A 27,293-nucleotide genomic window follows, 5' to 3' on the forward strand; every position below is an offset into this window, starting at 1 on the left:
AGTGAATATTTACCCCCTTTCTCAACCTTTGTCCAAAGCATTTCCTTTACACAGGGTCCTTCATATTGCAGAAGCTCAGAAGTTTCACGTAGATGTTTGTGGTGATGCTGGTTAACTGGAAGCAGCTAAATGTGTTTGGTGCCCATTTGCAATAATTCTCTTCTTCTTCTAGGACATCAACGTCTGAGAAATGAATAAATTACGGCAAAGCTTTAGGAGAAAGAAAGATGTCTATGTGCCGGAGGCCAGTAGGCCTCATCAGTGGCAGACCGATGAAGAAGGCGTTCGTACTGGCAAGTGCAGCTTCCCTGTTAAGGTAAGAATTTCTGCCTTTCTTTTGGGTATCCTTGGGGTACTTTTGCCATGAATTATTATTTGGGGTTTTTTGGCAAGCAGGAGAGAGAAGTATGCTTCATTGCACATTGACCTATTTTACGGTCAGCCTTCATTGCAAAGGATGTGGCTTTTTTTTTTTTTTTTTAAGCCAGATGAATCATCTTAACAAATGCCTTGGAAAGTCATTGTCTGATGTATCCTACATTATTACTTAGTTGAAATAAATCATGTAGCTAGGCAGAGGAGTAATATAATTCGTCTTCATTTCTCTGGAAGAGCAGAAATGATACACCTCATGAATTGCATAGAAGAAATACTAGATTCTATCAGTTGAAATGAAGTTACAGTTACGGTTTTATTCCTAAGATAAGTGGTGGCTTATGCTTGAGAAGTATAACCCCTCCCTTTGGAAAGTTGGAAATGTTGTGAAGAAACACCCCAGCTTCCTTCCAGTGCTTGAGGTATTAAGCACTTATAAATTTTGAATGTCTTCTGTTATTTTTTTGGTGTGTGTTACAGATTATTCATGTGTGTGAAATCAAAATTGCCTTTATCAATTCCTTGAACAATCTCAAATTTGCAGTACTATAAGTAGGTTTTTTCATTTATTGTCTCATCTTTTCCAAGAAGTAACACATTTTTAATGTTTATTTTATATTTAATGTTACTAGGAAGAAGGAAGGAAGGAATTTAAGGTGTTTTGCTGTATCTGCTCAGCTTGTAATCAAAAACTGTTCCTGAAGACATATTAATACTATTTCTACGGTAGATTGTAAATAGATGATATTTATTTGAGCTGTTAATCGTTAGATTTCTATATCTATGAGGAAAATGCTGTCTGTGGTTCTGACACTTGAGAATTCTTTATTCCTGGTGTAATAATTATGTGCAATTATGAAACAGGTGATGTTGCTAGATGAAGCTCTTGAAGTTGGCTGTTAAATATTTTTTGTAAAGTTATGGGTACTCTATAAAGGTGGAAGAATGTTGATACTATGTTCGTGTTATCTTGTTACAGTTGCTTGTGTGTGCTTTTAATGTATTCTGTGGGATATACCATGCGCAAGCTAACTTTCTAGTTTGCTATGGTTGCTTGCCTGCCCATTTATCTCTGTCTTATGTTAGTTTTCTGCTAGAATGAAGGAATTGTAATCTAATACTAAAGAGAGATGGTATTGTGCCAGAGCTTTGAAATTGAGTAACTGCTTTGTGGAAGCTTGAACTTAGATTAGGCTTTTCAAAATGTTAATGCTGTATAGGAGGGAATAGAATTGTGAGCTTGAAGATCATCATTTTAATAGTCTTACAGTAGACTATAGTCTTAGACATAAGTGCTAAAGCTAAAATATTACACTCTGAATATTTAGGCATTTAGTTTAACTCGAAGTATTTTCAGTCCTTGACTGAACATAAAAGATGTGAACCCCTATAAAGACTGACTTTTGTGTTGGTTTTCTTCTTTAAACTCCTGGTCAAGACTTGCACTTACAATGACAAATGCTTCCTGTATTTAAATGAAGCATTCATCTATTCTGGGCACATGCACCCAAAGTTGAAAAAGGTTTTGGACCGTTCAGTGGTGAAAAGGCATAGAGATGGATGAGTTGTTGCATCCTGTCCTCGGGCTGGAACTTGTTTAGCCCCGTTTTCCTGCTTTGTATTAGAATTCACTGAGTTAATTAGGTCGTTGAAAAACAGCTCTGAAGTAAATACATCTTTATTTGTGTTTCTTGATTCCATCAGAATATTTGCCACTTACGTTTGACAATTTTGCATTTAGATGAAAGCTTAAAATCAGAACCATTGGACACTGAGGTGCTTTTGTTTATGCAGTTTGAATGGATCTTCCAAACTTCAGAGTCTGGAGAAGGGCAGTGGTGGAAAGTGTTTATGGGCTTGAGATGCAAAGTGGGTGTTAGCTGGTGTTTTGTAGATACAGACAGGAAGTATGGCATTGTGAGGGAACAAGATAAACCAGATGTAGAGTCAGAGGTTTAGTGGGTGGTACTGCATTTTGCTCACAAAAAGAATGGAACTTTGTGCTATTGAAGGAGAGTATCCTGTTACACAGTTCTTGGGCATTATTCAGAAGTCTGTGTATTCCTGGAAAAGTGGGCTGTTGCCCTGTCTTTAAACATCTGATGGAGTGTCTTTTCTTCCTGGTGCTCCTCAATGGAGCAAAGTGAAATGAGATATCTTACTAAGAATAGTCAACTAATAGGAGTGCATTCTGAAATATAGTGAAAACTACCTTTTTTTTTTTTTTTTTTTTTTTTTGTATATCCCTGTTTAGCATTCCAGCATGGTGCTGTAGTTGCCTGTAGCTTCTCAACCACAGTTTAATGTGTATCTGTGGGGATTAGTCCATCCTTATTCTTTATGTTCTGCCTTGCCTGCACTCCCTAAAAATCATCTGCCCTAGTTCCTAAAAGCTCAGAATGTAGCTGAGTAGCAAGATCAAAGTCTGACTTTTGAAACAGTGTCTAAGATTTTAGCTGGTGAAGACCCAAGAAGTGTTAACAGATATTCTGTAGCTGTCTTTAAGGTTTTCTGTATGAAAGGAAAATACAGAAAAGTTTTGGAATAGAAGCCATGGTCAGAGCTTTGTTTCTTATAATGCTTGCTAACTTACTTAGGTAGGATTTTTTTTTTTGAGAGAGAGAGAGAGAGAGAAGACTAATGCAAACAAACTCTTAGTTCTCTTGTAAAAGGGGTCATGAAAGTTTGATGTGAGAAAGATATATCACTCTCTTAAAATAGTGTTAAGTTGGTGTGTTTAACTTCTTGCCTTCAGGCATTTTTTTGGCCCAGACCTGGGGTGTTTGTAGAGTGCTAGCACAGATTTATCCTTTTTTAGATTTTAGAGAATATGTGGAACCACTTTGAAAGTCAACATTGCAAATAGGATTTCTTCTTGCCTCCAGGCTCTGTTTTGTTAGTGTTGGACAGGACTCCGGTAGCTGTTCATTCATTATGCTTTGAGGATGCTGTATTGCAAACAAGTTCAGTGTTACTAAGTTGTTTTACATTGGTACTGCTCTTGAAGTTCTTCCTGTGCTGCATCCACGGCTGATTCTGGTTAATTATAGTCTGGCAGTGGGTTTTGAGCAACTCTGATGCACCTATTGTACAACTGTGTTTTGGTAGAGAAGGTGCTCCATGGAAAGTATTGGTAAGATTCCTGTGCCATTGTTGCCTTAAAACTCAGGGAAGTAAATGTGATGCACAGTTTGTTCTCTTCAGTGCTCTGCTCATAAGTTCAGAGCTTATGATAATCCTGGGGTCGTGCTGTTACTTCTAAGTACTGACACCTTGCTTTCGCAGTCTGTATTTATCCACTGTTTTCAGAATGTCTGCGTTGCATGCAACAAGCTGCTGATCATGTGTTCTCAGTTGTCCAAGTGTGTGTAGGATCTTACAGCCAGCCCTTGTCTGTATTTGGAACCTAACCACACCTCAGGAGGTTATCTGACACATTCAAAACAGGGCCTTGGAACCTGCCTGCTCTGCTCTTTCATCTGTCCTCTTTTGAATCAGCTGAAGTTGCGCTGAGAAAAGAGCCTTTGTACCAGAATGTGAAATGAATGGCTTTCTGCACTCCACTACGTCAGCAGAGAGACAGGTGCATGTCTAACAACAAAGGTACAAAAAGGTATTGGAGTTGTATTTGGGTATTAGCTGTATTTAGCTACAAGGGTAGCTTGCAGACTTCTACTACCTCATTAGGCAGTAATTTTAAGGCTGTGCTGACTCTTGTGGTGTGGAGACATGATACACTGCGTCTTTTATAGTTGTACTCAGAGCCATTTCTTCATTAAGTGTGGAACTGTTAAAACTGCTGAGAAATCTGTACAAAAATGTATTTTCAGAGGTGACAATCATCTTCCCCTGTCCTAGCAACTGGAAAAGTAACTTTTTTGTTTCAGTAGTGAAGCTTCTGAGGGGGGGAGAAAACTGTGCCAGATAGATATAATGTATAAGGGATTTAGGTTTAGGTATTTGCAGCTATTCAGAAGATTATTCTCGCAGACATTAATGCTGCTCTTGTTGGTACTATGATTTATTTTTATACAGTCTTTGTAAATGATAATTGTCAAAAATGAAGTGCATTGACATACCCATTTTGAAACTTGGGTTCTTGCTGTAGACACTACCTCACTGAGGGCATGCAGCTGTTCTATGTTTTAATGACTAAAATATTTGACACTAGGGCTTCTTTTGTCTGAAATGCCTTTTCAGATGTCCTCTGGGTAAGTAGTTTTTGTCCGTACGGATAATCTGTAGAGTAACTGGCCTGTTAAATTTGTATCAGGAAAAAATAGGTCACTTCGCTCTACTTAACAGAATTAAACAAAACGTTTTCCAAGTTCTTGGTTGTTCTAACCAACCAGACATGTTAGAACATTTACAACTGATTCCTCCTACCCGTGCTTCTGTCAGGTGCAACAACTAGATGTGGGTGGTTGAATTAATTCTGTTGTCACTTTTGAGTTTTTGGGGGTCTGTCTCTTTTGACTTTGTGTCTTAAATGTTGCCTGTCACCTGCAAGTCTACTTGTGTGTGTATTTCAGTCCATTTATTCCAAACACAAGACTAAAGTTATCAATGAAAGAAGTCCTTGGGGAGGAGTGACGTACCTGTGATACCTGTGACGTATCTGTGATTCAGGGTTTGCTGCTGAATGTGTCGTATCATGTGAATTAGCTTTTCCACTGAGTCTTGATTTTTCTCGGGTAGTGTTGACAAATAAAAGCCATATGGATACAGTTGTACAGTCATGTAGGAGAACTAACATTTCAACACTCTTCAACTGCTTCATTTCTCTCCCTTGCTTTGGTGGTAGGTGTTTGGAAGGCTCTGTATTGCTTTGTGCCAGTGAATTAATATATTAATTATAATTTTTTAAAAAAATGCAGAAAAGAGATTAACTATCTCTGAACTTTGTAGGATATCACCTCTGGGACCTGTGAGTGCCAGCTCGTGTCTCTGGGATCCCTGTGACCGAGCAGTGGCTATGTAACTAACATGTATGTGGCCCACCACAGAACAGGCCACTGCCTGTACCTTTGCTGCCTGCTCTCACACCGTTTGTAGTAGCCCACTTGTCCTCTTCAGTTTTTCAATTTACATTATGCACCTTATTATTGAATGTATATATATAAAATATATATAAATTGCTTTTGGTGGTGGTGGTGGTTGTTTTTAGTTGGTTTATGAACATAATTTGCATGCCATTCTGTTCTTCCAGATCAGAAAGACTGGTAGTCAGCATAGGTGATGGCTGTTATTTTGTGTTACTGAGTGTTCTTCTAGTTGTTTGAAATCATAATAGCTGTGAAGGATTTTAGCAGCGTGTTGATGCTGAAGGGCCCTTAACTTAGGCATGTGATATTTTTGACTGTGAAATCTTGAGGTGCTTGAGAAGTTCTTGGGAACTATGTTAAGCATTTTTGAGACATTAAAGTGGCAAATCTGCTGCTTTCTGACAGGTTGCAGAGCCTTACACATGAAACACTGCAAATCCCTACCTCTTAAGGAAGAAATCAATGTTAGCAATGAACAGTAACCATTCCTATGGCATGCTAGCCCAGCAGCAAGCAAATGTAAAGTTTGAAACTCCTGCAGCATTTAAGATCACAGGAAGAAGACAATTATGAGAGAAGGTGATTGTAACAGAAAGTGTATGGATAACAGAAGGTTAGTTTAAATAAAGTCCTGTGTAATTTTATCATGATTAAAGGAGTGTAATTCAATCCTAATTCAATCCCTAATCTTTAAACTTTGTGCATTTTAAAAAACCTCTTAGTTTTGTCTGAATAGCTTGCGAACAAGAAGTTTTAAATGAAGTTTCTTAGTTTGAAAACCTTCTTGTCTTTGATGAAGGTCAAATTGTTAAATTGTTTAATGAACTTCAAGTTGTTCCAAGGATACGAGCATTCATGCCTAGAGCCATAAAAATGATTTAGATGCCCTTGTAGAAATTTATCTTTTAATGTAATTTAGGTATTGAAAGTAAAATAAATAAATAAAAAATTGGCACTACACTCTTTACTTTTTTCCTAAACTAGAAGGTTTCCAATATCATAAATGGAAACAATTTTTTGGAGAACTGGAACAAAAGTTAGAATGCGTTCCTGTGCACTGTGTTTATAAAACTATTATCAACACTTGATATTCTTCCCCCCCCCCCCCACACACACACAAAGGAATTGCATGTCAGAGCAAGCAGCTGAAAACCTAAGTCTGACAGAACATGAGGGAAGGTGTAATGAGATTGGATGGAGTAATGAGTGTAAGGTCACCAAGGAGAAGTTAGGATAGACATTCACAGTAACTCAGAAATCAACCCCCCTTTTCTAGCTGTATGGCAGTTAGAAGCTATAGGATAGGTAGTGTTACCCTGTTGATCTCCAGTTGCAGAAATGATGTAGTAGTACTGGGCTGACTTCTCTGGTATAGATGTGCAAGTAGATCATGCCTTGAGGCAAGTGGTGTCCTACATAACCACCGAGTTCCACAACCTCAACCTCTTCAACCACATTTTAGGGATTTGTGAGACTATGAAGAGTAAAGCATTCACATAACCATGTTGAACTTTGTTACTTTATCTTCAGTAGTCCAAAGTGATTTTTTTTAATTCCCTCAGTGTTTTTCTTCACACCAGTATATACAACATGAGAATCAGTAAGTGAAATGCAGAGTGTGACTCGCAGATGGGTGTGATGTGTGGTCACACCAAGATGCTGTAACAGCATGTGTTTGTGGAGAGGGTAACAAATCAAAGAGATATCTATTCTGGTGATTTAGGGCAGTGGAAGAAGTTGGACCCTAAGGAAATGTACAGCATTGTAATTAACCTGTAGTTTTGATTAAGGAGAATTTACTAAGTTTGTCTACTGATGATTAATTACAGAGTTTTTGTCATTGTGCTTATACAGCTGTAAGCAAACATCTGTTTCAAACTAATAAGTTAAAAAGCAGCAACATAAATTTGAATATGTAAATCTTAGAGGTCAGTGGAAATGCGGCTTAACTTTTAGGCATATCCAGGCTTCTTGGATTTAAGTGTGTCTAGTTACAAGACAGAGTTTCACCCTGAAGCTGTGGAGTTAAGGCTTTAATTCTTGAGCAATACATTTTCTAGAAGCCTATCTACACATGCAGATGCCAAGCATTTAGTCTTACAAAGAAGGATATTATGTATAGCAGTAGAGCAGGATTTACACATACACAGAAAAATGGGAATGTCATTGCATTGAGGAGAAGTATCCAAGGAAATGGTGGTTTCCTGCTCTCTGGCAGTTAGCTTGCTAGCACAGGGCACCTTGGCCAAGACTTCTGGTAAGCTCTTCTCTTGTGTCTGTCTAGTTTAAAATGTAATCTGAAAAGCCTAATCTGTTACTGCAAATAGAACAGTCCAAGTGAACATCTGCTGATACAGAAAAAATTTCAGTAATTTGTCTATCTGCCTCTGTTTGGAAAAGAGACTGTAACAGCGTATTACTGTCTTCCAGTAACTGAAAGTGATGGAAGGAGTTCTGGGTAAGGTCCTTTCTTTGAGCCAGCAGTTGTTGAGTCAATGCTGTTGAACTCTGCTTCTTCCAAGACAGAGATAGCCAAGTATTTGTCAAAGAAAACAAAGATGATCAAGGTAGTATTTCTTGTAGTAGGACACAGATGGTAAACTGATTTCATTGCTGCCCAGCAATATTACTGCCATAAAACATCAGCTCACGGTATTTTACTAGGAACACTTTCAAAAGTGTATGTTTGGGGAAGGCAGTGGGACAGCTTCACCAAACATACTAGGTGATAAATTGCCTGATGTTAGATGAAATCAGAAAAGACGTAAAATACTGAAGACGTGAATACGAAAAGACGTGAAAAAGAATGAAGTTTTTCAAGTTCCATGTGCATTTACTGTGTGCCAGTTTGACTTCTTCCTGTGTTGATTGCTTTGCAGTGTGTGACTGAAGAGTGATACTGAATGCCTCAGGAGGAGGTGTTTCATCTGTGAAAACAAAGTTCATTGCCTTGAGGTGGAGGGTTTTTTTAATTACCTGCTGTACCATCATATAATTTTTTTTCTGAAAATGCTAGAAATAAGCAATACTTTTCTTGAAAAATATTTGTTAAGGGGCTCCCCAACAACTCTTGAAGGTATTTTTATTCTATTTGGATCTTTTATTTTGTGATAGTCTTTATGTGGTCTGCCCTAAAGGATCTTTCACTTTCTGTAGAAGCGCTGTTGGCTGGTTTCTGGTATAGTGATTAAATCTTTCACAGAACATCTTATGGCTGAGAACTGCTGATGTCGTGGCTATCACTAAATGGTTGTTATGGAAATTAAGTAGGAAGGCATTCATTATTAATACTGCATTCCCATTATTTGCACTTCCATGATGGAAATGTGCTTGCTTTCTCCAGGCACATAAAGTTGTGTGACTTTGGTGATGAGGATATTTCTCTGCAGGTAGTCTGTGTGTTCTGCTAAGTCTCCAGCCATCACAGTATGCCTTATGCAGTTCTATGCCACTGTTATTCTGTGTCCCAGTCACTGCATTCCTTTGTGGTGCTATGCCTTGATGGATTTGTAAGAGGTTATACCTCATGTATGGCCTGTCTGCCCAGGTGCTTTGCTTTATGTTTCTTCTCCTTTAGTTTGAGTGGGAAATTTCTTTTGAGATGTTGAAAAATTGTGTGTAGAAGCATGAGTTGTATGTATCTGCTTTTTGAAGTGGTTTCCATGCAATCTCTTTGACATGGCAGAACATTAGAATTTGGTTTGTTTTCAGTTGAAGAGAAGCTAAATACCAGAATTCTTAATCTAGCTATATATATAGCTGCATTTTGCTTATTCTACTAAACATTGAAATGCCATCCATAATACGCTGTGATAATAGCAAGTTGAGCTGATGCTTCACATTTAAGGTTGGGTAGTGATATAATTCCAATGTAATGCTTCTCATTAAAAACGTAAGGCAGCTGGGAAGGCTTCAGTCCATATCAGAGCTGGTTGCCAAGTATCTTGAAGAAATATTTAGGCCTTAGTTTACTACCCACTAAAGGTTGGATAGGTAGAAGTTGTGTAGCACTGCTTCAGTATAGAGGCAGGTTATCTACACTGAGCCTGATGGGGGAGAAAGGATTTCAGAAATAAAACTGAAGACCTGGAAAAGGACTTGCTGCTTAAGGGAGATTTAAGTTGATGTAGCAAAAGGAGAAGACAGGAGTGTTCTCACTGTGCAGCTGACAGTTATTTGTAATAGAAAGAAACTTAAATAGGTTTGGACATAGAGGGAACTTGAACCTAAAAAAAAAAATATCAAAAAGCTGTCCAAACAATGTTCAGAAAGATTTCTGAAACTGCCTGTATAATGTACAAGGCACAGTTCTTGATAGCTGTGAGCAGCTAGCTTCTGCAGTAGCGGTGCACTGGGAAGAATAAGTTTTTTGATGAAGAGCTTTAAGTGTAAAGTGTAAATGCAAACAAAGCACCTTTTGTACTCATCATAAAGTAGTATTGTGTGGCAGCATAATTTCTTTTATAATTCAGAATTGATTGATGCTCAGTGAGGTCTGGAGATTGTACCCTTTTGCTGTGGATAGATGCACTTAATACATGCAATAATGTCCCCATTCATTGGAGTGGGAGCAGTACTGAAAACTGCAGCTAAACTTGCTGTCTCTAGCAGCGGTGGCTTGACTGATTGCTGAAAGTTGGAGCATGTGACTTGAATAGAGGTTTGGCAACGCATGGGGAAATGGTTGTCTGCTTTGGAGTATGACAAGAGGCAATATTTACCCTGCTCTGCTTCTCCCTTTTCCAAGCAAAAGGCAGGTTGCCAAGTACAGGGGCTGAACGCTGGGGGCGTTTTGCCTCCACTTGGGTAAAAGAGATGTGCCGATAGCTCTGGAAATCATGAAGTTGCACTTAGTAGTAATGCAAGCTAGGTGGCTCGTTCCACGCGTATATCTTTGTTTACCCATCTTCTCCAGACCTCAGCCTCGTTCCTGTTTATATTATTCTTTTCTTTCAGTTGACAAACTTTCTTGGGTTCCTAAAACCAAAATTTTCTCATGTTAGATTCGTAATATTTCTGCATCTCTGGAACTTCCAGTGTAGACATGGCAGAACTGCAGATGCAGATCCCTGATGGGTGTGGATACAAATATGTGCTTCTGGACACATAGTAAATGCATCTCAGTTGTTACTGTTTGTGCAGTTTCAGGATTAAATTAGGATAAATTCTCCCCTTAGTGCTATGGAGAAATGAACATCTTGTACAAGTGTTCAGAAAGTTCAGCTTATGGAATACGGTCATTGTTTTGGCAACTCTGGTATTCAATTTTAGGTTTTCAGCCACACAAAGCTCGCTTTGGAAAAGTTGTAAGATGTTGGATCTTCGTTATTTACCATCTAGTTTCTATGTAGTGTATTTTTCAAATTCTTCTGTGGCTGTTTGGGGTGAGTTAAGTCAAATTCTTTCATAATTGTTCCATTCAGAGTTACTCACTTGTAAAAATGTCCCATAGTGAAACTTAACGTTAAAGCCCTTGATCATTTAAGGTCTTCTAAGTCTCAACTGTTTGATGGTAAGAATGTTGGTATGTTGACAGCCTTTTCCAAGATCTTGGCTTGCATTGAAAACCCTCACCTTAAACGAAAATAACAACAAGCCTTTCAGTTTGCTATTAAATCTTGAAGCCATCTTTCTGAATGTATCCATTAGCTGAATCTCCTTTGTTATTCTGATAGAGCACTTCACTATGGAGGGGAATCTTTTTGTTGAGCTAATCAAGCTTGATATCCTAATTATTGAAACATTCTAGGAGGATGTTCTGTGATAATATGGGACATCTCCAGAGATAATTAAATCTTTACTGTTTCATCATGCCACAAATATTTATTCTGATATTTGAAGACCCTTTCTTTCCTCTCTAGTTACTCCAATATGACTAGTGGCTTTCGTGCAGTCTTATAACGTCATGTAAATCAGGATAAATTTCTTTTAAGTTTTGTAGTAAGAAGTAGAAGTCAGAGAGTTTTCATCTAATAGTTTCCATGGCTTTCTTCAAGAATTAAGTACTTTGGAGTAAGGATATGGATGTTTCTGAGAGAAAGTTTCCTTCCTCTATCAAAAAGAACCGTGACTGGGAAAGGTAGGGGTGGGAATGGAAAGCACAAGCAAGTTTTTTTCCATTATATAAATTATTTCCATTTTTTCCATTATATAAAACGCAAGTATCCAGTTTCCTGAGATGCTACACTGGTGTATTTTTGAATTGCTTCCTCTGTGGCCTAACGTTGTTCTGGATCATCTTGTTAATTAAAAAAACTTTGCAACTTGTGATTTCTGTTTGCTGTGGTTTTAAGCAGTCTGTGATCATAAATATGCAGAAACTGTGTAGTTTTTAAAGCTGTTATGCTTCTTACCTTCCTATTCTTGTTCCTACAGTACTTGGGACACGTGGAAGTGGATGAATCCAGAGGAATGCATATCTGTGAAGATGCTGTGAAGAGACTGAAATCTGTATGTATACTTGTTTCTTGAAAAAGCTGGCTTTGGGGTTGTGAGTGTCTAAAAGGTCCATTCGGCAGCAGTGCTCCAGCTGAAGCCTGAACTTTTGACCCACTTTAGGAGAACAGTTGGCTGGTGTGAGAGCACTGCTGTGGTTAGGGGGACGTGCTAATCTGATGATGAGAGGGAGAGTTACAACTGTTCTTTCTACTGGCAGAAACTATTTGCAAAACAAATGTGTAAAAATCCTCTGTGACCTTTCAGACTAAGTTGGTACCCATATGGGATTCAACCGTTGTTTTTTAACAGGTCTTTCTCCCTCTCTCTTTTTCTCTCTCTCCCTCTCTCTCTCTCTCCCTCTCCCTTTGTTGCCTGCCACTTCAAAAGTGACTTAATTCACCTCTATTATACGAAATATTATTTGATTTAGGCTGCTTTTTTTTCTAATGCACTGCAACATTGTAGTCATGCATGAAATAATCTGGCTTGCATCCGCTCGAAGTGGCCTGCCTGAAGGCTGCCTAATTCTGGTATGTCATGAAGTGGGCTGCTCTTAGTTTGGCTTCTGTGAACGTTTGCTCCTGTAAATGGCAATCGTTCAAAGCTCTTGGTATTCCTACAGCTCATTTCAAGGTCTTGTCATCTCTTCCCTGTAGAAAGTCAGTGGTCAATTTATTAAGAATCTGAAGCTAGAACAGCACTGAAGAGGAGGAAGAGAGGATGTTAGAATTTGAAGTCTGATTGAAAATGGAGAACTGCTGTGCTTTTCATCGCTTCTCTTGTGTCCTAGCTATATAGAGTCTTCAGTGATGCCTTTACCAGAGAAATTCTTGTATCCTTCTAGCTCAGCTAAAATTACTGGAAGTAAATCAAACATTTCTACTGCATCTTTGCTAACTTAAGATATCTTTGACTGGATGTGATTTTTTTTTTTTTCTCCTCACCAAATGTGAGAACTCAAATGTATTCTGAATAAACCTGCTCTTCCTAGCACATAACAGAAGACTATAGGTTATCTTCCTTCTGTTGTGTTGTAAAGTTTCTGAATTGCTTTACTGCTCTGATTAAAATCAAGTCTTTTCTTTTCTCTCTCAGCCAGTGTCTAGCAACCTGTTCAAGCTGCATCCCATCTGTTCCCATTCAGTCCAGCAGTGATTGGTGACTGATTTTTATTAAAAAGGACCACACAGAATGTAAATTAGTTTTTGTTCTGTGGATTTAGTTTTTGTAGCTAAAAATGCAAGTACTGACCACATAATGAGTTGCATCCATTTTTGTCCTGTTCTTGTTTTCACTGTATCAGGATACTTTGTTAGCACACTGAATAATGTTCCAGTATCTCCTTTTTGCAGCTTCTCTCATCTCCTTCTCTGGGGAGCTGTGCTGTGAAGTATTTCCTCTCTAGGTCTTTTTATAAACTTTCAGTCCACAAACCAATTAATTATAGCTAAGCTTATAAATAATGAGGCACAATAAAAACATAGCACCCAGTTTCTTCTGGAATCCAGATAATGCTAGGGTTGTGATTCTTGATCATCTGAATTACCGATTCACATGTAAGCATCTAAGTCTTACAGCATGTTCCCTTGAAATAACTAACTTGATTTCTCTGTTCTGTGCTTTATGATTATTCTGAGTGGCATCAACTTATTGCCCATTCTCATAAATGCACTGTTTTTATTCAGATAATTTTTATTTCCTTTGCTGTTTGAAGTTTTTTTTTGTTTATGTGCAAGTGGGACACAGGTGTGTGTCTTAGGATTTCTGCTTGCATTGTCTCATTTGTCAGTGCTGGCAGTAGAGAAGCGGATGTGGAATTCTCATTGGGCCCCAAGAGGAATATTCAGATTACTGAAGCTGCTTTGTGCACTTGAGCTGTTAGGCTCCATCAGACTCAAGCTTCATCTGAAGCTGCTCATTGCGATTCAAACCGTGCCCCCATTCTCAGATCCCCACCCTGTGTGTGTGGGTTTTAAACTGGGAGCATTTCTTTAGGATTCTTCCATTGCTGAGAGCTCTTTTCTGTACAGTACAGTCTCTTAACAAGGAAAAGCCATACCTCTCCATGTTGTCTCAGCATGTAGGCAATGTGAGAAGAAAGCAATTTGCTCCTTTGGTAGTCTTTTCCTTTTACAGTCCCATAACTGTAACTTGGGTTATTTCAATGGGCTTTCTCTTGGTTTTGAAAGAACTTCATGTTTGAGGTGCAGTCCTCAAATGGAAAGATGAGCTTTACAAAATTTGAACTTCATTTTTCATATAGTTAAACTACATATGAGCGTATATGACCTATTTTAATCTTTGTTTTCTTTGCAGGCATTGTATAGTTCTTATGAATCCAGTCTATGAGAAACAGTTCAGTTCTCTTAGAAACAGAATTGTAGACATACTTGTAATTTCTAAAACTAAGTTCTTCTCTGTCTTATTTCAATAGATATGTTTTCCTCTTAATTCTTATTCTCCAACAGTTGGCTATTTATTTGGGGAACTGAAATATGTTCTTTGTTTTTAGGGTTGACTATTGGACTTTAAAACTTTTTAAGATTTGTCAAGAAAAATACAAAACTTGATCTTCATTTTAGGAATATCTTAATTTCTGCTTTAGAAAGAAAAGATGCAGTCAAATTCTTTTACCTTTTTTATTGTGGAGAAATATCTTTCCAGGTCCTTTATTATGTGCTGGTTGAATATGCCACAATCATTTTTGAGCACATCTTGCAGAACTTAAACCAGATGATGGTAAATCTTTTGTTCAGGGACTGTTTAATTGACAGCTGAGTAAAAGAAGCCATTTTTAGCAGAGAGCCATTCTCAAGCTCTGGGGCTGCATACAACCCGATCAACGCTATAATGTGCAGGTTACAATTTTTCTTGTGATGAATGAAGAGAAACTGGTGTCCCTATTTTCTGTCTGATGATGTGGCACAGCAGTTTCATTGATCGATCTAAAACCTGTGTGTTCAGGTATCACTATCTGTTATTCAGGTGTTACCAAAGGAGCATACGTTTTTCCCTTAGCAGGGATATATTACTAAATGCGGATCCTCAGATTTGGATACAAAGCATTGAAAGATTTCTCCAAAACCATTTTCATGAGTTAGTGGTTTTTAGTGCAGACTGGAAAACAGCTTTCTGAGGACCCTATGAGGTATCTTTGTAACCATATTGAACTCAGGTATGGGGATATGGTATAAAGACAAAATTACACTTTCATATCATGTTTTGATTTTTAAATCAGCTTCAGTGTGTAGTATTGGTTTCTAACTTGCCACTTCTTGTTTTAAATGATGCATTTGTTTTTAATATATGTTCTTGTTTTAGCAGGTAAAGAGACATAATTTAATATTTTAAAACATGCATTAGTTATCTCTAAACTACATTAACTTAGTGTTGTTTAAAATCCATTTTGCATGATGCCTTTCCATTAACATTTCTAGCTTATTAAAAAACATAGATCTTGTTTAACAAGCATTTTGCTGTGAGCAAAATTAACCATCACCTAAAATGAGGTAGCTTCTGGTGAATCTCTTTTAGCTTTTGCTATCTTTAAAAGGCTGTTATTTAGTGTAATGCAAGTCATTGCTCAACTTGGCAGCAGCATCCAGCCCCTTCTCATTATGTGCACAACGCTGTGATTAATCCATTAGTTCCCCTCCCAGTGTTCAGCATATCTTGTCCAAATACATGACCGTTCTTGCTGCTAAAAGCTATTAAGCCTTTCAGCTGTCTGCACGTAGAGATGTTCTTGTACAGCGCATGGGTTGACACAAATATCTTACAGATACTTGTTGAAAAGCTCTGTGGAAGGACGTCGGGCAGAGAGAAGCACTCAGTAGCAAAAGTCAGGAAATGCAGAGTTGAGATTGACACTCCCTTCTTAGCTTTGTTTCCTGGCTTTTGTTGGCTTGCGTCAGAACAAAGCTTTGTTTTAAATATAACCTTGTATATCAATCAATTCTGGAGGCACTGCCTCAGGATATTTGTAATAATATTTTAATATAGCATTGTTATCAGTGCGATGGTAATTTCGGGTCAGCGGCTGTCAGAAACCCTTCCTTAGTCTCATGTGGATTCTCCATGATCTCCATGTTACTGCTGTACCAGTTTACTTGCAAGTTAAATAATTAGGAAAAATAGTGAGAGCAGGGATATGCTGCAGTGCCAGCTTCCTTCAGGTACTGAGGTGTAGCTGCAGGACATCAGGGCCTGGGGAATATCCTCACGTCAGATCAGGCAGATCTTGCCGTTTCCTTTTAACAATCTGGTAACAAAACAAAGCCAGTAAAAATGACATGCAAGTATGCTTTAAATTGTGTTCTGCTTTAGTGTCATTGTGAATTGGGCAATCAGTATAATCACTTCCAAACTGAAGACGTTCAGGAACTTCTAGTTCAGCTTTTTGGCCTCTGTCTTGGTCTAACTTCTGCCTCTCTGAGGTGGCTTTAAAAGGGGATCTTTTAATCAGAAGTTGTAGAATGAATATTTAGCAGTTGTGTATGGTGGAAGAGGAAGAGATCTCAAATTGTGGTTTAGGTTAGGTCAGAGGAAATTCCTTACTGGCCAAAGAAGGTTGTATAAAAGGCAAAGTAAGAGTAGCACCTAAGCCAAAACAGTAAATAAAATAATAAAATGAATAAAAGAATAAAATGAAGCACAAAAAATGTTTTTTAGCTTTTAATCCTGCATTATGCCAGCCACTGTATGTTCTCCAGCATATGGAGCACTTGCTTTGGGAAAAAACGGTCAATACAGAGAAAATTTGACTATAACACTAAAGTTAAATCTTTGCATTTCGTGCCCATACAGTATTTTAATTGTTCAACCACCACGTCTGCTGCCAAGTTTGGTTTATAACCTAACTAAAGGGAACTAAACGAGGGAGAGTGACAATGAAGTAACCTCTTTGCATGAAATTGGGGCCAAGGTTCTCTTCTTTCTACCAATTTCAGGGCAGTGGCTTATTAGAATTGTGTGTGCCCTTTGATCTGCATTTTCATGGGATTATTTTCACATTTGCCTGTCGCACCTTCTCGTGGATAACTCTAAAAACCCCTTCCTTTCCCTCCAAACCCTATTCTTGTGTGTGCTTGTTGGTTTGAAACCCTGGGACATTTTAGCTACCTTCAGTAATAGCGCTCGACTTGTCCCCCCTGTTCCTCCAGGAAAGGAAGTTCTTCAAAGGCTTCTTTGGAAAAGTAAGTTTAATGCCTCATTTGTGCTTGCACTATAAGGAGTTACATCCCTGGTATAGCACTGCTGTAAAATCAGGGTGTTGAGAATCCCTTGATCTCTTTCAGAAGACTTACTTCTAAAATCCATTTCTTCCCAGACTTGATCAAATTGATCAAATCAAGAATATGGTTAAAAAAGGGACCTGAAATAGAAACTGAACTCCATATGGACTGTATCAGAAATCCAGCGTTCTGAAATCATTTGGTCTTCCTGAAATAAAAATGTGACTGTTTTTTCCTTTAAATCCCTTAAACTTGTGCCAGCCTACATCACCTAGGCAAACACCTATGGAACTGCTGGGGGTCTGTGCTTGTAAACACTGCTGGATTGTTGGCTGCCTCGCACCACAAGCTTGCCCAACTGTTAGCGTGGGGAGAAAGCAGCAAGTCTTACATGTACCATCTCCTAAACCTTTCTTTTTTGAGTACGGTCTAAATTCAAAGGTACATGAAGAGGAGACCAGGCATTTACCTGCTATTTGTTTTTCTAATTGCAATTCTATTGTATAGGAGAAAGCTTTGCTGCCCACAGTTGCTCTGGTTTTCCTGAGGACAGTGTTGCAAAAGGAAGCAATTGTTTGTCCTTACTAAGAATGTGCTGTGCTGGAGACTGGATTGGGGTGGTTTGTTGTTTTTGTTTTTGTTTTTTAATTCTGTCTACATCTCCGTAGGACGGTGTTGGTCAACTTCCAAAAAAACTCTTTTGCCTCCCATCTGTTGACTGCTTCTGCATTTAGAATTCTTGTAAAGCACTTCCTATGGAATAAATTTAAGATGCTGCTTTTCAGAGATCTTATTACATGCTGAATCTTGGTTTAAATAGAAACTAACAAGTTTGTAACTTGCATTGCAAAATCTTTCAGAGCAGATGATTTTCTGGTCACACATTTGTCTTGGCTTTACTTAAGGAGTAAATAAAGCTTTTTCAGCTGCACCTGTGTCACTTCACACTCACATTGTAGTGCATGTCATCGAGAAGCAGCTATTTCCCCAGTTCACCTTTCTTTCCATGATGTGGGAAAGCTCACCAGTGAAGTATAGTAATAGTGAAGAAAGAAGTTCTTTTTTCAGAATAAAAATGCTGTATGTAAAGGATCTGCCAGGTTAATCAAATCATTCCTATCCGTAAATGAATTAAAGGCTGGAATCTAGAAAGGTTGGAGTGAAACATGCTATTTGCTGTATAATACTCAAAGTATTTGTTGGAATTTGTTTAAAACCAACATGAAAGACCCACCTCAACCTGATAAAAATGAATGCTAGTTTTCTTTTTCCTTATTGGTATTCACCTGTGCCTGTAGTAGGTGCACTCAGAATGAGGCACATTTGGAGTATTTATACGCTAGTGCATGCAGCATGAAGAACAATCAAAAGAAGCTTGAGGCCCTTGGTCAGTCCCAGAACTACATCATCATTGGCATAAGCAAAATCTGAGGGGAAAGGTCCTGAGATAGTGCATCACAATGAAGAAGTCTAGGCCGTTCAGCCAGGATAGGCAGGGCAGGTGGAGTGGAGTGCTGGGAGGGAGGGAGGGAGGGGCTGGGCTGTGCAGAGCTCACAGCTGCCAGTTGGGAGCCCTTGGGTAAGGGTGAGAAAGGACAAGCAAATAAAGGGAATGTTGTGGTGGAGTTGCTGTAGGCGTCCAGCCAAGATGATGACACCGCTGATTTATCCTTTGAGAAGCTGTGAGATACCTCTAGATATGCCACCCCTCTCCTTATGGATGACTTCAACTTGCCAGTTGTTAACTAAATATATCACACAGCAGACACAACCAGGCCAGGCAATTCCTGAGATGCCTTGATAACTTTTTAGTACAGGTACTAGGAGAATCAATCAGGAATTAGTAATTGCTTGTAAACAGAGATGTTCTCATTGGTGAAATGCTGATTGGTGGCTATCTTGGCCATAGTGACCATGGTCACTAGTAGTCAAAAATGCTTTGTGGTAAGAGTAAAATTTCAGGCTGTTCTGAGAGCTAGGTATTTAGTTTCCATGGGGTCTGCTTTTGAAGGCATTATGGTCCATCACAGCTGGTCACTTTTTAAACACAGCCTCTTTAAGAACACAGGAACAGGCAGTTCAAAAATGTCAGTTGTGCAGATGAAGCAGAAGGTCAGCCTCAATCAGTAGAGATCTTCTAAAGCTTACGTGGGGAAAAAAAACGTGGGTACTAGCAAGCAAGGTCTAGTGACATGGGAGGACTACAGAGATGCTGTTCACTGTTGTAGGGAGAAAATTTACATTGTCAAAGCTCAGTTACAGTTGAAGGTGGACAGTACTGTGGTGGACAATAAAAAGGGCTTTTTAAAATATGTTAACAGCAAAAGGAGGATCAGCGATAACATTGGTCTGTTACTTGATAAGGATTGTCACTACACAGACAAAGGAGGGATGTTTAATGCCTTTGTCTTCAGCATGGATGATGGACTCTGGGACACCCGGAGCCTTGAGTTGGAGAACTGTGACTGGTAACAACAAACTTGTGGCCAAATGCCATACTTGTGTAGGATTTGCTGCTCCAGCTGGGTGCGGATAAGTCCATGGGGCCTGATGGAATGCATCCCCCCAGTACTGAAAGAGCTGGCTGATGTCAGCGTGAGATGTCTCAATTATTTTTCAATGGTCTTGGTAATCTGGAGAGGTCCAAGTCAACTGAAGGCTGACAAACAGTTGTCCCAGGTTTCAAAAAGCGCAAGAAAAGACCCTGGAAATTACAGACCTGTCAGTCTCACTTGAGTGCCTGGCAAAATGTTGGAGATAATTATTTGCGGGAGTTACTGAAAAACAGCTCAAGAACAGCGCAGTCATCGGTTACAGCTTACACGAATTCATGAAGGGAAAGTTCTGTTTAATGAACTCTAATCTCCTTATGACAACACTGCCCACTCGCTTGGCCAGAGGAAGCTAGTTGATGTAATATTTCTGGATTTCAGCAAAGCTTCTTGTTTCTCACAGTATCATTCTGGACAAAATGTCCAGCATACAGCTAGACAAAACATAATGCAATGGATGAAGTATTGGCTGACCAGTTGGATTCAGAGGGTCATTGTAAACAAAGTTGCATCAGACTGTCAGCCAGTCAGTTTTGGAGTTCCTCAGGGCTTCATTTTAGGGCTGATTCTCTTTAATGTTTTTATCAATGGATATGTTTTTACCTTTGGATATAGGATTTGAAGGTATACTAGGAAGGCTTGCAGATAGCAATAAACTGGGGAGAGCTGGTGGCTCCTTTAAGGGCAGAGAGATCGTGACAAATTAGAGGACTGAGCAATCACCAACCTTACAAAGTACAACAAGAGCGAGTGCTGGATTCTGCACCTGGGATGAGGCAACCCTGGCTATGTGTAGAAGTTAGCAGACTAGAGGCCGAAGAGTGGCCCTTCAGAAATGATCCTGTGGGTTCTGGCTGATGACCAGAATGTGAGTCAGTAGCATGCCCTGACAGCCAAAGATGGTGAAGGGTTTAGAGGGAAAGCTGTATGGGAGGTAGTTGACGTCCTTTGGTTTGCTCTTCCCAGAACAGAAAAGCTGAGGGGAGACCTCATGGCAGCCTACAGCTCCAAGCAGAAGGGCGGTGCTGAGCTCTGCTGTCTGGTGACAGTTGCAGGGCCTGAAGGAATGGCATGGAGCTGTGTTGGGAGGGGCAGCTGGGGGTTACGGAAAGGTTCTGCACCAGAGGGTGGTCAGGCATGGAACAGGATCCCCAGGGCAGTGCACAATGGCCCCGAGCTGCTGCAGTTCAGTGGGTGTTTGGACAGCACTCTCAGAAACATGCTTTGAATTTTGGTCAGTCCTGTGTGGAGCCAGGAGTTGAATTCAGTGACCCTTGTGGTTTCCTTCCAATTCAAGATGTTCTGAGATTCCATGATGTACTGGCTACCCCATTACATTTGCATTGCTTTTACTGAACTCCAGTACTTTGTTTCAGCCTTGTAGATTTGCTTTCCTTCTTATTATGTTTTGCTGAAAAAAAGAGTTGCTTCTGTTTCAGCCACCAAAGTTAGATTAGCCAGCACTGAGAGTACTGAAATCCATAGCGTTTAGATGCCCCTGCAATGGCTGTAATTTCTCCCTGGATATCTTGTTTTCGGGTTAATGTAATATTCCCAACCAGAGCTGTTTTAACTTGCTACTTGTTTTCAGTAAGTCTGTCTAGACAGATTTGCTTCTTTCCCTGTCCATGTTTTTCTCCCCTAGAAAGGTAAATCTGACTTATTTGTGTCAGGAAATGTTCCAGTGCTTAGTCACAGCCTGACACTGAAAATACTTCATTTTCAACTAAAGTAAAAATGAGATGTCTGCTGCTAGCTCTGGGTTAGGCTTTTGCTGTTTTGTTTTGTTTACAGGATATAACTGCATCAACTGCCTTTTTGGGCAGATCTTCATATTTTAAAACTAAGTCTTCTGTGTGTTAATGAATAGTAGTACAGATCTTTCTCATCTTTTGCTTCTATCAAACAGGTATATTTCTTAGTGTGCAATGTTTTGTACAGAAACAGAGAAGAAATTTGTGTTCTTGTACATCTCGGGCTCCAGATACATCTTACAGTTGTTTTGAAGGCCTTGGAAAGAATAAAAGAGGCAGCTACTGAGAAATCTGTAAACAACTGAAAGACTAGAAGCAATTGAGAAGTACTTAAAAAGGCATTATTATGCAACGTTCATTCTGCTTGGTTACCGTTAAACCTTTACTTTCCACCTTACAGTACAGTTGCTACCTAGTTCCATCTTTCCATCACTTCTAATGGCCCAGTCAGCAGGCCCAGCACTGTTGCTCAGGAGAAATGTATTTCAGCTTTAATCAACTTCATTTTCTTTTCTGAGATGCCTGTGTTGAGGGCACCTGCTTGTTTGAGAGGTTTCCCATGTGCTTTGTTTTCAGCCTTGCCTTCCGTTCACCGGGGTGCCTCACCTGCCCTCCAGGAGGCTTCTGAGGACTCTGAAATGAGTCAAGAGAACAAGTCTTGTGCTGGAGCAGATTACCAGCCTCCTAGGAAATGCTAAGAAGTGAACTTTCTGTCACAGCTGATTCACACTGACAAACTGGGTGTTGGTGCCATGAGTGGCTCCCCTCCAGCAATGTTGTCATCCTAGAGCTCTTGAATGTGAAGACAAGCTACTGATGCAGAAGTCTGGAGGAGTGCCTAAGTAGTAGAATTTAAGACCATGCTATTGCAATGGATGCCACCAATTTGATTTAAATAATGTTTTTTGTTTGAAGTCACATCTGTGTGTCAGACACTGTGGTCCTGCATTGGAGACTGCTTTGTAAGCAGTAATTTTACTGTCCACTGTATGTCAGGAGTGAAAATGGACTCTACTTTCTAATCACGATATGCTTGGCAATACCCAACCTATAGTAGAGTAGTGTGCTGATTTGTGTAGCTGGTATGAACTTATTTGGTGAAATTGGGATAGATAAAATGAGGATTTGGGAGATAATTGTGTGTTGCCCAATGGTAACAGCCATGAGTTTGGGATACAGACTGTAAGAACTTATTTGTTCTAAGCATTGCATCCACAATAAATCTAGAAGTAAGGACTGGGAGATAACTATGTTTTGTTTTTTTCTTAGAGTAGGAAACCTGCATTAGGTTAGCTCACTTGACGAAGCTTACTTGTCCAGTGGGATATTCAGACCTCCAGCCTTTTATTTTTGTTCTGAGAAATGTGAGGTTCTGTGGTTTATCTGTTTGTAAGTCTTAGTTTAGGAAAGTAACAGATGAGGACCAGCTCTGCTGCACTTCAGCGCTGCTTTGCAAAGTACCAAACTGAGTGAAACCCAAGTTGATTAATACAAACTTCAGGAACTGCTCAGCATTTGACTCTACAGAAACAAGGTTGTGGTTTGCTGGAAAAAGAAGCATCCTAGGTTCATAATGATAGTCTAAAGCAAGCGGTGACCCACAGGTGTTGACTTCTCTTGATTTTCCCTATTTGCTTGAATGTTTTAAAACTGCTAGTGGCTTTTAAGAAATTGGCACTCCTTCAAAATGTTTGAGACAAATCTCTACATGCCATCTCTTGTTGGGATTGATAGGGATTTTTAGGCTATGAAAGCTAAGTGGCATTGAGAATATATATATATATATATGTGCATGTATATTTACTTTCTTTTAAGACTGAAAACTAGAGGCAGCTTTTAAATGCTGCAGCATTTTTTAATGCATATGACAGTAACTTTGAGTCCATCTTCCTTTGTGAAGAATGCTTTTTCCATTAGGCGTTCCAGAATCTGGAAATTTTATTTCAGTCCTTCTGGGATATCGAAGCGGCTGGATGGGCTCCTACATCTTGTTTTCACCAGCTCTTCAGAAGCTTGTTTTCATACTGTGCTTGTGTTTGTTCTTCTCTCCTTTACTCGCTGTTCCGTACAAGTCAGTGCTGTTCTCCGGTCTCACCAAGCGTTCTGAGAGTGTTCTGGTTGTCATTGCTGCTTCAGAAATTGGGACAGATAGTTCCTCCCCCAAGACCAGCACAAGTCCTGCCAGGCTGATTTTCTTCACGCTTTCTGTCTTCTCTGAGAGTGAAACCAATGTGATGCAGCAGGTGGCTTATCAGTCCGAGATAAAAAATACACTTCATCCTTACAATGTTAAAATCAGAGTTGCTAATTTGGAACACGCAGTAGCCTGTGCCGGAACGTGTCCTTGCTCAGATACTTGCCGTATGAATATAAATTATATACATCTGTACTGAGTTATTAAAAATGAAGTGCAATCCTTGCACAAAGCCATGAGCTGATACGCCCCACTCCCCTCCATCTTCTGTTGCTTTTGTTCTCTTCCTGCAGTGGTCTGTGGCAGCTGTCTACAGCAGCCACAAAGTGCGTAAATCCTGTGCTTCCGGAAAGGTGTGGGGAGAATAGTTTCTGAGGTGGCTCAAAGGTAAAAGAATAGAGTACAGGACTTGTGAATCTAAGGAACACATTAAAAATGGTGTTAGGGGTTGTTTTGTGGTAGTACTCGTAAAATTATGGTGACACTGTACCTATTTTCTGTTTGATTGGTTTGATTTCAGAAGAATATCATCTTGCGTGTATACTGTTCTCTGTAACCCTCCTTTAAAAAGTAAACAGCTTAGAAAGAACCTGCAGTTGACGTGGCTCCCAAAGCCGTCCCGTGTTTCCCACTTCTGCTCACGCTCAGCTCGTGGCAGCTAAAAGGTCCCGCAGTCACATCTTGGAGGAAAGCCAGGGCACTCCCCCGCTGCTGTGCTGTGCTGCGCAGTGCTTGTCAAGCTGCAGTCGAATGGTTAATATGTCCCATTCTTCTACCTCTCTTCCAACGTGTGACGTTCTGCTCTTAGCAAATCTGTAGAACGTCTGTAGATGGTCCATCTCAGCATTAAGCCGCGTAGCACCGCAACCAATGTCTTCTGGGTGCTTTTAACGCTGGTTTAAGGTGATGCCACGATTCTGCCATGTAACTATTGGGGCTCAGGGTGGGGGTGGTGGAAATGCCAGGTAAGAATTTTCCTGCATTTAAACTTGTGCTCGAGAAGCTACCTGGGGTGTAACTCCTTATGAATTAGTGTTATCTGACTCTTTGGTGGAATTCTTCACCCACTTGGTCAGTCTTGAATTCTTTACTGTACATGGATGTACACCCATATAAACATATGACTCCACCTGTTCCGTGCCCGCTCCCCATGCCCATGATATGTTCCCTCTGAAATACTGGCTTTGGCTTGGTTCTCTGAGTGTTTTGCAACTTGGATTGATTTATCTGGCACTGGGCACCTTACTGAACATGGACTTCATCTGCACTTAATGTTGTGATTCTTGGAAAGGGGGAGTGGGTGCACTCTGACACTGTTAACAGAAAGTTGTTTTTTTCTTTCCTGTTTTTTTCTTTTCTGAAAGACTGGGAAGAAGGCGGTTAAAGCGGTCCTGTGGGTATCAGCGGATGGACTCCGAGTTGTAGACGAGAAAACAAAGGTTAGATTTCTCTTGACAAAAGTTCAGAGTTTCTCTATAATAACACGCGTGCCATAACTTTAACTAGACTCTAATCTCTATCTTAATGTAGATGTTGGTATCTGAAAGAAAGATTTAAGCATGTAGATGTTTAACCATTTCTTCCTTGGAACATGTATGTAAGCTTATTATTATTTTTCTTTATTAATGCCGGTACTCGATAAAATGAGGCAGGTAGCACAAGCTAGGAGCTGTCTTTGTTGCATTTGCCAGAAGAGCCATCTTTTCCCAACAACTTCTGTTGATGTTGAACTCGCAGTGACTTTTGTCCTGTATGACTGCAGAAGGATGCGAGAGTAATACATGAGAAAACTGATGTGGATCAGTATAATATCCAGTGCATCCAAATCCCACGTAAGTCTGAATGAACAAAATCTGGCTTCCAAAAATATAGTAAAGGGAATAAATAAAATAAGGTCATTTCCCTTAAACATCTCAAACTTTCTTCAATAGATATCAAATTTTCTAATTTTTAATTAGAAGCTGTTGGTCTCAAGTGGAAGGCAGGTGTATCCATGGCTTCCTTCTGGGATGTTTTGCAATGTTTTGTTGTGAAATAGTGCAGTGTGTAGGTAAAAGCAAACAATTTGTGTGTTCATGCAGGTAATTAGAAAGGAGAGCTTAATGCTTATCTCTGTAGGTTACTAGTATTTTAGAAGATGCCACAGCTAGCGGAACAGTTTTTACTGTAACTAGTATAAAATGAATTAGTTTTATATTCATGTGACTTAATGCTTAGTTTAATGGCCTAAAAAAATGATTTCTGCTTGCCAACACTGAGGAGCAGGTAGAGAAAATGTCCCTCTGCAGTGTGGTAGTGTGATGAATAGCTGCTGTGGAGATCAACATCTCCAGGGCTGTTGTTGGGATGTGCTTTGGCAGCACTGAAGTTGCTGTCTGTAAAAATTCAGTATTTAATATGAACATACAGGAACATACAGGTGAGTTCAGTCTGCTGATTGCCTTAAAAAGGCTAATAAGTACATGTATACATATGTAGAAATGTATTGAATGTGCATTGTTGAATTATACATACCTATATTGAATTCGTAAAAATGAATGTTAGTAACTTTTTCAGACCGTAGAGGTAATGAAAGGAGTTGTACTTAAAAAGGGAATATGGTATTGCCTCCTGGTGGTTGAACACAGTAGCACAGGTGCCAAGGAGCAGACACGAACCGAAAAATACACTGACAAACATCGGGGAAGGAAAGGAATGAGGACAGCATCGTTATTAAACCATACTGCCTCCTCTTTAGATACACCTCTCCCATCCGTTTGTGGAAACAAATTGGGGTGTTTGATAGTGCCAGCTCTGCTGGTGCTTTTCTATTCCATCCTTGCATTGCTTGGTGCCACACGAGCTGTTGCTTTTTGTGCAGCAGCTGCTAAGTCTTCTCACACAGGCAGACTTCTTCACAGTAAAGATTTTTTGATTGCTAGACTGCATTAAAAATAAAACCAAATTTCCTTTTTTCACCACCCTAGATCCACAGTCTGGAGCAGAGATGTTAGGAATTGTGCATGTCCCTGAATTCTGAACTGGCCACCTTGTCTGGCTTCTGCCAGGGATGGCTGGTGGAAGGTGGCAGCCGTCCTTTTTGTTTCACACTGGGAATGGTTTCTGAAGAGCAAATTGACTTGATAGAGAATTGCAGCCAAATCAGCATAACTTCTTTGTAATATAAATGCATCCTGCAGTTACCACTGGAAATGATTGGTGCAATTGTTTCTCCACATATCCTCACGTCTTTTTTTTTTTGTGTGTGTGTGTGTGTGGGGCTGGAATGGATTCTTTCCCCTCTAGGATCTTATAGTTGATCAGACAATAGAGAAGGTTTCTTTCTGCGCGCCAGACAGGAACTTTGACCGGGCGTTCTCATACATCTGCCGCGATGGCACCACCAGGCGCTGGATATGCCACTGCTTCATGGCTGTGAAGGACACGGTGAGTGCACTGCGAGGTGTGCCCAGCTCCTGCTGCTTCCAACTGGGAGTTACATGAGAAAATGAACACAGAACTCTGCAATGCATTTTAACGTCAGCTAAAATACTACTTTTTCCTTAAAAATTATTTTAATTCTAATTCTTTATATCTGAATTATTTGCCGTTCCTCTATGATTTCTGCTCGTGCAGAGAAGCAGAACCCGGCATGGTATGTAAGTGGAATGCAGTCAGCCTCAGATATGGGTAGCAGAAGGGAGGCACTCTTCTAAAAATAG

General features: G+C 39.7%; 1 protein-coding gene across 14 annotated transcripts in view; it reads left to right on the forward strand.

The window, feature by feature from the left end:
• The window catches only part of NUMB (NUMB endocytic adaptor protein), a 93,828-nt gene that overhangs the window by 57,051 nt on the left and 9,484 nt on the right, over positions 1-27,293 (forward strand). For 8 of the 14 annotated variants that reach the window (XM_042813522.1, XM_042813533.1, XM_042813526.1 and 5 more), the window contains 5 exons: positions 173-316; positions 11,796-11,870; positions 16,976-17,053; positions 24,957-25,031; positions 26,878-27,018. In XM_042813522.1, coding sequence (XP_042669456.1) covers positions 191-316; positions 11,796-11,870; positions 16,976-17,053; positions 24,957-25,031; positions 26,878-27,018 — 495 coding nt within the window. In that variant the 5' untranslated portion in view covers positions 173-190. Of the gene's footprint in view, positions 1-172; positions 317-11,795; positions 11,871-12,245; positions 12,389-16,975; positions 17,054-24,956; positions 25,032-26,877; positions 27,019-27,293 lie in introns of those variants that run through there. The other 6 variants (XM_042813530.1, XM_042813535.1, XM_042813531.1 and 3 more) reach the window with 4 other exon arrangements.

The sequence above is a fragment of the Centrocercus urophasianus genome, unplaced genomic scaffold (genome assembly GCF_019232065.1).
Source record: "Centrocercus urophasianus isolate 14NV4802_14NV808 unplaced genomic scaffold, USGS_Curo_1.0 seq_14, whole genome shotgun sequence".
NCBI lineage: Eukaryota > Metazoa > Chordata > Aves > Galliformes > Phasianidae > Centrocercus > Centrocercus urophasianus.